This window comes from Sitodiplosis mosellana, unplaced genomic scaffold, assembly GCF_009176505.1.
Source record: "Sitodiplosis mosellana isolate CC-2019 unplaced genomic scaffold, AAFC_SMos_1.0 Smas_scaffold_75, whole genome shotgun sequence".
NCBI classification, from domain to species: Eukaryota; Metazoa; Arthropoda; class Insecta; order Diptera; family Cecidomyiidae; genus Sitodiplosis; species Sitodiplosis mosellana.
Window position 1 is genome coordinate 1 of NW_022595317.1, and position 10,221 is coordinate 10,221.

General features: G+C 35.9%; 2 protein-coding genes across 2 annotated transcripts; one reads left to right on the top strand and one right to left on the bottom strand.

The window, feature by feature from the left end:
* Nucleotides 1-3,366: 3,366 nt before the first annotated feature.
* Nucleotides 3,367-6,040, bottom strand: LOC129570690 (zinc finger and SCAN domain-containing protein 31-like). The gene is made up of 4 exons (XM_055450388.1): nt 5,988-6,040; nt 5,660-5,889; nt 4,121-5,565; nt 3,367-4,020 (listed from the first exon to the last, which is right to left on the bottom strand). Exons 2-3 carry the CDS (start codon nt 5,739-5,741, stop codon nt 4,280-4,282), a joined length of 1,368 nt encoding a protein of 455 aa, XP_055306363.1. The 5' UTR covers nt 5,742-5,889; nt 5,988-6,040; the 3' UTR covers nt 3,367-4,020; nt 4,121-4,279.
* A 270-nt stretch (nt 6,041-6,310) lies between these two features.
* Nucleotides 6,311-7,590, top strand: LOC129570734 (uncharacterized). The gene is made up of 4 exons (XM_055450438.1): nt 6,311-6,805; nt 7,039-7,077; nt 7,186-7,242; nt 7,349-7,590. Exons 1-4 carry the CDS (start codon nt 6,790-6,792, stop codon nt 7,561-7,563), a joined length of 327 nt encoding a protein of 108 aa, XP_055306413.1. The 5' UTR covers nt 6,311-6,789; the 3' UTR covers nt 7,564-7,590.
* The last annotated feature ends 2,631 nt before the right edge of the window (nt 7,591-10,221 follow it).

Sequence of the window (10,221 nt, forward strand, 5' to 3'; positions counted from 1 at the left end):
TGCGGGCCGGAGCGTGAACAAGATTGCGCAAATTTATTGCATTCTGCTGAAGTGATGGTGTTCTGACACTTTCATCAGCAGCGTTGTCAACGCGTGACATACCTGGATCGTCGGATGATGTGAGGCACGTACGTTTCACCGTTTCGTTGATTAAGCAACCAATTCTACGCTTAACGTGTTTTTGGTCCGGACGTGGAGTGTCAAAATATACACTCGATGTAGCAGCATCCGATTCGACATTTGGGACGACTGTAATGTCCAAGTCATCGTTTTTTTCACTCACGTCCATCGGTTCCGCTGACTTTTCTTCGATCACAACATTTTCAGTGTGCACGGTGGCATTGGCATTTTCAATAAAACGAAGAAACGAATTTTGGTCAATTTCAATCACTTCTGTAGCACCGATATTCTGCTCATTTCGTTCATTTTGGTTGCTGGCATTCTTTTGCGGTAAGTCCGCGCACAACACTTTGTCGATGAGAGGCACTAGCGATTGTTTGAGGTCCAAAATAAAATTTGAACACTCAGTGAAATTGTTTACAATGCCACTAAGAGTGTGTGGCTGACAACTGTCACAATACCACTGTAAACCGGAAATTTTCGCCAAAAAGTTTGTCAGAGTTTTATTGAAAACAGTGGTGGAATCATTTTTATTAAGGCACGCAAAATGAAAATGTTTGCCGCATAAACCATAGCATGAAATGCTTTTGTTTTTGTCATTGGCTACGGGTTTCACACACAACGCACATTGGGCCATTTTATGGTTATAAAAAAAACAACAACAATAACACGGGTAAACGATGTGAGTAACGAGAGCGACGTAACCAAAAATGTGCACAAATTATCACAGAAATAAATCGACGAAATTGATGTTGACACGGATGAACTTTATAATATTCAAATACAGCAAGTCTTTACGAATAGAATGATATAAAATTTGTGACAAAAAAATGTGGATAACTATTTAAAAACGATAAAATAATGTAAACAAAGACGAGAAACGAAAAAAAACACAACTGTCAGCGTAGCTGTCAAACGTCAATATTGATCTGAACATGACTTCTTTGGAGCGTAGGAGGGTGAATGCATCAATTGCATTCATGTATGACATCGTTAATGGGATCGCAAATTGTCCCAATGTACGCAACGATATCGCAATAGGAGAGAGCGAAATAATAATAATATACGGAATCGTATTTACTTTTCATCCCTGAATAAAGTAAAAACGCTGGCATTGGCACGAATCTACGCATTCTGTAAAAAAATCTTAAGCGAATCTCATACGAAAGCATAGCCGTACTTGATAACGCTTTCCATAGAGAAAGAGACAGCTTCTCAACTATTTTTTAATTTCAATGAATGTACACACGAAAATAAGTACCTTAAATCTGGGATACATAAAACAAAACAAAAAATTCTGTCACTGTCGCATTTTGCACCAACACAACCTATATCTATGGGTGACATTGAGAGTATTGTATGTTTCACAGACTTTATATTGGAAAAAGTCAACCTTTTTGATCATGAAAATAGTAAACAATACAGCGGCACCTGGGGACTAAGTGCAATGTGTCATACTTTCAAGGTTTGAACTAACACAGACGCATACTTGTTACAGCAAACTATGTGCATGGTTCTGTATTTCTCCAACCAGTCGCCAGGTGCCGCTTTATTGTTCTTGTTTGACGTTGCCTATCTATTTGTACAAACGATCAGAGAGGCTGGAAAAAGTATTTGTATTTGTGTGAGTAAGATAGAGTAGGTGTTCAAGCAGTGGGCAAATCTTCTAATAATTCATTTATTTCAACTGAATAACGATCATTGTCTTTTGCAAAGTTGTACAGTTTGAGAAAATCAACAATTTAGTGTCTCCAAATTTGTACACATATTGACTAGAAAATGAAATGGGGTGAAGTTGGTGCTCTATATATATGACAGGGAGTAAAATAAGCGGTATTTTTGCCCATTTTGGGCAGTTCTAAATTTGGTTTTGGGCAGTTCAAAATCCTCCATTTCAGAAAATTATCGCAGTAGAATAGTCCAAATTATGATAGTTACTTTTCCGCAAACTTTGTTTGTATGGAAAAGTATTGGTTTTACTAGCCAAAATTTCATGACATCTCCTCTTTCGGACCACTATAACGTCACGCCAAACTTCAAAAAGCACATATCTGTACACTAGGCAATGTAGATGGGATCAAATCCTATCGATCAAGACCTATCTGCCTCCAAAAACATGTTGTTTACTATGAAAAATGTGCAAAATAGCGATGTGCGTATGGCGTCGTCCGCGTTCGCGTTCGCGTTCGCGTCCGCGTTTTTTGTTCGCCGATTATCTCAAAAAGTTGACAAGATAATTGAGATCTGTAAAAGCTTAAAGTTTTGGCATGTCGAGACAAAGCTTTGGATTGATTTTGAGCCCATTCTGATTTACCAATTTCGTACCATAAGCCTCCGACTGAGGACCTGAAAAACCTTGAAAAATGACACTTTTGTACTGGAAGTACCCGAAAAAAGCATTTTCCAGGGTTTCAATCAAGGCAAACTGCCATTTTTTTGCAAAAATAATGGGAGTCTGTGAACAACCGAACACCTACTTGCCCATAAATTTGGTCCAAAATCGACATTTCTTGACATTTTCCTCGAAAAATAGACTTTTATATGAAAAATCACTCAGAAAGCCATTTTTTAGGGTTTTGGTCAAAGCAAACTGATGTTTTTTTGCAAAAATAATGGGAGCCTTCAAACAACCGAACACCCACTTGCCCATAAATTTGGTCCGAAATCAACATTTCTTGAAATTTTTGAAATTTTGTCCGAAAATGACACTTTTGTATGGAAAATGGTCGAAATAGTTATATTTTAAGGTCAAAAATGCTATGAGAAAAGGGTCCATTGAAATTTTCGTTAAACATTAAGCGGGAGGTAAACTAAATTGCTGCGGAGCGGAAAAGTTTGGATAACGTATGTAATTCGTTTTATTTCATTATCTATCTTATCTTATCTAACCATCTAAAATAGATAAATATCTTGAAAAAACACTGATTGTATGATGTATTAAAATAGTTTCAAGATAAACCAAAATTCGGCGGCGATGAATTGGCTTCCACTTTTTCCAACCAACTTGAGCGTGACATCGAGCAGAAATACCATCTATTCCAACGAGAAAATGATGTGAAACGGAATAATGCCATTGTAAGTTCAGATCAAATATATGAACCATTGCGACAAACAAATTCCCTCAGAATATTTTAGTTTTAAAGTGCATCATAAAGTTTTTTTCATATGGAGTTGTTGTTGTAAACTCTATATAAAAAAATTTCATGTGGGAATTTGTTTGTCGCAATCGTTCATATGTCACTATTTGTTCGACCTTCATAACATGTATCTTGCCCCCATATTCGGTTGAAGATCCAAGAAAACTCTGCGAAGTTAACACAAATGACCGAAGATTTGAAGGCGAGAATGGAAACTCTTAAACAGGAAAGGGAGAAGATCGCATCGGATATATTTGAGGAAAGGCTTCGTTCTCTCGAAAAGGTATCAACAACTAAGCAAGACCTATTGCAATGTGTTTTAGTAAAAAAATTATTTTAAATGACAGGAATCGAATAACACACACAACAACTCCTTACGCGACGAACTGGAAGCAACTTTCGAAAATAATATGATCAAACGAATTGGCAATGCATATTTGGATGCCAGTAATTCGATGAATTTATTTCCAGGAGGTTAAGTTTTCTGTCCTGCTCAATGTATGTTTGCATTTTTTTTTTGTTTCTGCTTCTCTGTTCGTCTCTCTGTTTTTGTCATCTAATTCTTTGTGATTTTAGTTTGATGCAAGGAAAAAGGGCGATGTTGACATCACTGGAGAAGTTCGCCAAAAATTGGAATGGCACATTGATAACACGTTGAGCAGCATAAAACGATGGAATGAATCGAACAAACCACCATCACCACCAGAGATAAGATATATTGAAGGGCCGACACGTAATAATGGATGTACTATACTCTAGTATGCTTATGGCATGCAACTTCAATTCAGTCAACTTCCATAATTACATGTATCTGACTTATCAATTCATACGATGACAAACAACAACAAATGAATCATCCAAACATCTATATTAACATCGATTTATTTTTTGTACATTTATTCTCGAAATACAAATAAAAAAAAATTGAAAAAAGGTCGACATTTAATCCCTGTTTCAAATTAGTTGTCAACGGGTGCCCATAAAACTGTTCCTAATAAAAATGTATTTGTTTAATGGGATACTTAAATAATTTTCGGTTGATAGAGAAACGGAATTTTCGCTTTAGTCTTTTTAGATGAATTTTTCTTTGAATGCCCATGTGTTCGATGTCGAATGAAGCAACTGTAGCGCTTGTATACTTTATCACATTTGTCGCATTCATATTGTTTTCCATTTAAATGAAATTTACTATGATATGACAAGTGATGTTTCTCAGGAAATCGTTTGAAACAAATGTTACATTCGAAATCTTCGCCCGTGTGAATGCGTTGGTGATGAATTAATGAAGATTTCCGTATAAATGATTTCAAACATGTCTTGCACACATGGGCACCGCCATTCGTGTGATCTTTGTGATGTTGATCTCGGAGATAGACTAGTCTGAATTTCATTGGACAGAAGAAGCACTTGAATTCTTCGCCACTGCACGATTTCTCATGATTATTACATTGAAGTTGGTTGACAAATCGATCGCCACAAAAATTGCAATAATAAGATCGCTCGTGCTGGTGTATTCGTTCACGTGTTGCTCGGTTTGTTGATTTTGTAAGAATCCCACCGTTTGGATGGTCTTTGATTGATCTTTCGTCGTTAAAATTCTCGCCAGTCTGTCGTTCATCAATGGCTTGATGGTTTGGTTCATCAAATAGGAAGTCAGGTGCTTCGGTGTCGGGCTCGAATTCACATATTTCAACTGAATCTTCGGCTCCACTCGAAATTGACGACTGGTCTGTTGTTTCCAGAGGATGTTCATTATCAAAATGAAGTCTTGGCTCTTCTTTCACCAAAATATCTTCAATTATTTCCTCGTCAATCGTTTCATCACCATTCAATACCTCATGATCCATTGATTCGCTGTTTTTGCAATGACTTCGCAACGGATCTGCAGCCACCGCATGTTCCATCGAATTGAAGCCAATTTCAATTATTTCTTTTTCGATTTTTATTTCACAATTTTCTTCGGATGTTGATGGCAACGAACTGATCTTCACACTTTCACAGCTTACATTTTTGCGGATTCGTTTCAGCTGAATTTTCTTAGATTTAGTCTTTCTAATTCCGATGAGCTGAACTTCTTTTGATGTGATTTTGGGCAGTTGAGTTTCTTTCGATTGAATTTTGGGCGATTGAGCTTCCATCGATGGTATTATTGGTGACTCAGCATTGGTCCGTTCATTGCCATCATCAAAAACACCGGAATTTTCGAGAGACGTGTCAGAACCGGCTACACGTCTGTCTTTTATGTGTGAATTTTTAACCGATTGTGAATGAGTTCTACTTTCGATAGATTGCAAACCGTGTTTCTGACCTAAAAAACATGATTTTTGTTAAGAATTTAACCAATTTATTCGTTTTTCGATCTCTTTTTATTAAAAAAATAACATATCCCTTGTTGGACCTACTAAAACTCTCAGTTCCACTGGCAAGAACATCGCTTCCATTTTTATTTTTCGAAGCATTGCGTGGATTCTCGTTTCTCTCCATAATATTGATCAATTCGAAATATTTATTACTGAATTGACTCGAAAATTCCTCCTTTTTCGGTGTGAATGCTTCTCAATGTAAGTGTATCGCTCAAAGTAATCTCGAAGAAGCACCCCTTTTACAACCCAATTCAAAACTTATTTCTCATCTGTAACAAATGCCATTCAAATGAATTTATCATTAGTGTAACAAACACTATTTTATTGATGAATTATACTTCATTTTTACACAATTCGCTTATTTTACCTGTTAAACATTGCTTCAAAACACGGTCGTGAACTTGTTTATACTATTCATCTGTCAAAGCTAATGTCAATTCCATTTCCAGTGTCAAAATGTGAGTTAAGCACTGTCTACATTGCCGAGAATATTGAATGCTTTTTAGCGCATTATTCGAAATATGGACAAAATAATTGAATGCATTTGAGTTTTTTAAATTTTATTCATTTTTTGTCATTTTTGAACATTATTCGGTTTGTAAAAAAAAATCGCTGCTTTGGTTTGATTTGCTTTGTTCACCACATTTGCAATATTAACTTTGTGTCAATACAGCACAACGCAGTACGGTTGTGACACTTGTTGCCGGCCTATTTATTCAATAGGATTGCTCAGACAACAACAAAGTAAACAAATGCAATGTTCGGTCGGAATAATGCAAAATTACGTGTGTATATTCGGTATACTGTTCTGTATACGAAATTATAATCAAATTCCACCGACAAAACGATGAAAATAAATTATTCCGAAATTGTGTGTGGTAAATGTAGGATGGTAAAAATATCATCATCATTTTTCGGTCAAAAAAGTAGTGAGAGTGAAACCGATTTAGAAAATGTTGCATGCTTTGATTGTTGTGGTGAATCGCAGTGGATAGAGTGCGAATGAGTCAATATGAAATCGAGGGTTGTTTATATGTTAGTGTCAAAAATGAGCATCTTCACGGTGACAGTACATAACCAAAGTACACACTGCACAATTGAAATGAAAGAGACAAATCACGCCATCAAGTGTATTCAAGTGAAGCAATCGATCCGATCAACATTGAACCATGGACACTCCAAATGGTGAATATTTTATTACAACTTGGTATTTTATTGTAATTTTAGCGTTGAAAAAGGGGAAGAGAAATTTTTAAAGCCGAAAATTGGTTGCATCAACTTTCCTTTCTTCCAAAAAAAAAATTGTTACAATGATCGCTTAAAAATCGAAAATTTTCCATGACACTCGCTTACTGTTATTGTTGTTGTGCCATTGAACTTGGTTGCCATTTTAATAACTCGATTGTTTCCTTTTGCAGATTCTGATGGCAGCCCAACGACCGCTGTTCCGACCAAAGGTAACCGATTTCTTTAACATTTTTTTCGAACATTAACTTTGTTTTGCTTCCAAAAATTGGTGAATTTCGTGAGACTAACTTTGGTTTTAAAATATTTGTACATTTTAGTGTTCCGCTTCACATTACCTAGCGTACCAAGCGATGATAGGAACGCCAACTTGTTTGGTAATGTCAACTTTTTTTCGAAATTTTATCGTTTATCCAAAATGAATCACGATTTCCTAGATTTTTGACAATTTTTCTAAATTCTTTGGATTGGTCCAATTCGTAGGCTCAGTATCGGAGGCTCAAAATCTCCGGCAAATGGAACAACTGTGCGGCATGTTTCGTTCGGCTTTGCTACAAGTGGATGAGACACGTCCATTGAATCTGCGATGCAGCATGTGCATCAGCCAGCTTCATCGGACCTATTTCCGAAATGTGGAAGAATTGATCACTCATTTCCAGAACAAACACCACATGAAGGCGATTTTCGTGTCAGAATGAAATAATTTACCACAATTTTATCGTTTTTTTAAAAATTGTATTCGATTTTTCATTTATGTTAGCCATTGATTCGAACAAATCAGTATTTTTATCGTGTCGAAATTAATTTTTGGCGACAATAAACTCAAATTTTATCAAAAAAAGGGATTTTTTTTCTTTCGTTTGTTCCAATTAATTGAATTGACTTGACCGAATCTATTGTGGTGTCGATCAAGAGACTCTAGGTAAGACCTTTACAGAGAAAAAATTTTTCCTGCAAATTTTTTCCTCATCATTCAACTGAAAAAATGAGTTGCATTGCTCCAGATAATTTTGATTCTTACGATATCTATGGGTGAGATTAAGAGTAGTGTATGTTTTTTTGATGACTTATATTTTGATAAAGTGAATTATGTTTCGCTTGTGGTTTTAAGCGATTTCCATTTTAAAGACAGGAAATATTGAATTGGTGTCTTCGCAAAAATGATGTGGTCAGCTAGCCCATTGGTGATCTATAGTTTTTTCGCAGTAACGTCCGCTATGACTGGTATGGATCAATGATGAATTTAAATTTACGAAATAAAATCGGTAAGGCGCTTATCACCCATTATTATAATGATATGTATTTTTTTTATAGGTCCTTCGCACAACAAAACGGTCGTATGCTTTCAAAATTTTTGGCTGTTTGGAGAGAGTCGTGTAGACACATTTAAAAAGTATAATGGACTTAATCTATGCACACACCTTATTGTGGAAACATATACGACATACGACGATTCAAGTGAATATAGAATAAATTTGACATATGTAGTTATCGTCATATTCCTGAGTTTGCAATAAATATTTACTTCTTTTTTGATTACTTCGACTTTAAGTGCCCTGGAACTCTGGAGTTCAGTGGATAAAAGCGGATTTGCATGAATTTTCCCAAAAATGGTTGAGCAAACGGGAAAAATATCCACATTTAATCGTAAGCATAATTCTTTCTAATTTCCGCTAATTTGGTTGAACTAAACAATATTATTTTCAATTTCATAGATCATTTTGGGAATCCATTCGACTGATGAGCTCTTCAAAATGGCAACTCATCCACAAATTCGCCGTAAATTTATTTGACAAGCTCTTAACTACATTTTGCATCACAACTTTGACAGATTAAATTTGTATTGGGATAGTAAGAGGTTAGTTATTTGATCTCAATGGAAAGCAAAGAGGCCGGTTCTTGAAAATAATTTAATCCCATTCTATTCTATTTCATTTGTAATAATAAAAAGAATTACATTGGTAATCCCGAACTTTTCCGTACCGTTGGCCTGCGTTGTCCGTAGGTACTTTTGGTAATTTTTTGTGAATTTTCTTGAAATAAAGGTAGTGAAAATATCAGCCTCTCTGATCGTCTGTACAAATAGATAGGAAACTTCAAACAAGAGCAATAAAGCGGCACCTGGCGACTGGTTGGAGAAATAGAGAATCATGTACATAGTTTGCTGTAACAAGTGTGCGTCTGTGTAAGTGCGCCTGTGTAAGTTCAAACGTTGAAAGTATGACACATTGCACTTAGCCAGGTGCCGCTGTATTTTTTACTATTTTCATGGTCAGAAAGGTTGGAAAATATAATAATAAAAATGAAGTGAAAAATCGGTCACTTTAACTAAAACTTCGACAATTTTGTATGAGAGATTCCCGTAAACCGATTCCTATTGGCTTCAAACTTTCTAAGATTTCATTTTTTGGAGAAAAAATAAGATTCTGAAAGTTTCATGTTGATCGCATTTGCAGAAGTTTGGTTTTTGGCCCTCAATTTTTTCCAAGAAAATTTCGACAAAAGTTGAGGACAAAAAATCAAACTTCCGCAAATGCGATCAACACGAAACTTTCAGAATCTTATTTTTTCTCCAAAAAATCAAACCTCAGAAAGTTTGAAGCCAATCAGAATCGATTAACGGGTACCTCCCATACAAAAATGTCCAAAAATCGGTAATTTTAGTCAAAATTTCAAAAAAATTGTATGGGAGGTACCTGTAACCTCGATTCCGATTGGTTTCAAACTTTCAGAATCTTATTTTTTATTAAAAAATGGAATCCCAGGAAGTTTGAAGCCAATCGGAATCGATTTACGGGTACCTCCCATACAAAAGTGTCAATTTTTTGAGGTTTTTCTTAGGGCAAGTACCCCAGGATCAAATCGAAGATGGCTCTTCGAACTTAAACTAAGTTTTTCGAATACAAAACTTTTGGCGTTTCCAGATTTTGATTATCTCAATTATTTTTTGAGTTATCGTGTTAACAAACAGCTACGACAACGACAACGACAACGACAACGAAGACCGCACACGAACGGAAAAGTGTCTCAAAAAGTGGTTTTCTACGCGTTTCATGAGTTTTTATGATGATCTAAGCTAATTTTGCGAAAAAAGTTTTCGGGACCAATTCCTATACTTTCCCTTGACACGTTGTGTACGGAAAAGTAAAAGTCTTTACACATAGCCAATAACATGAGATGGGCGATGAAACATGATTTGGCGGGAGCTCTGGTCTTTTCACCTAGTAACGATGATGATAAAGGTTGTCTTGTCGAACAAGACACATTCCTGGATTTCCGGACAATGGAAGGCATCAATTTAGTTATACCAATGCGTAATGTCTCTTTGCCACGTACTCAAGCTGTAAATGATGCCA

What these genes read in the sequence shown, in the direction of transcription:
- LOC129570690 (XM_055450388.1), bottom strand. Translation starts at nt 5,741, where the DNA reads ATGGAGAGAAACGAGAATCCACGCAATGCTTCGAAAAATAAAAATGGA. An exon ending in CAGTGGAACTGAGAGTTTTA is followed by an intron (nt 5,566 to 5,659) that starts GTAGGTCCAACA and finishes CATGTTTTTTAG; the next exon opens with GTCAGAAACACGGTTTGCAA.
- LOC129570734 (XM_055450438.1), top strand. An exon ending in GACCGCTGTTCCGACCAAAG is followed by an intron (nt 7,078 to 7,185) that starts GTAACCGATTTC and finishes TGTACATTTTAG; the next exon opens with TGTTCCGCTTCACATTACCT. An exon ending in TAGGAACGCCAACTTGTTTG is followed by an intron (nt 7,243 to 7,348) that starts GTAATGTCAACT and finishes TCCAATTCGTAG; the next exon opens with GCTCAGTATCGGAGGCTCAA.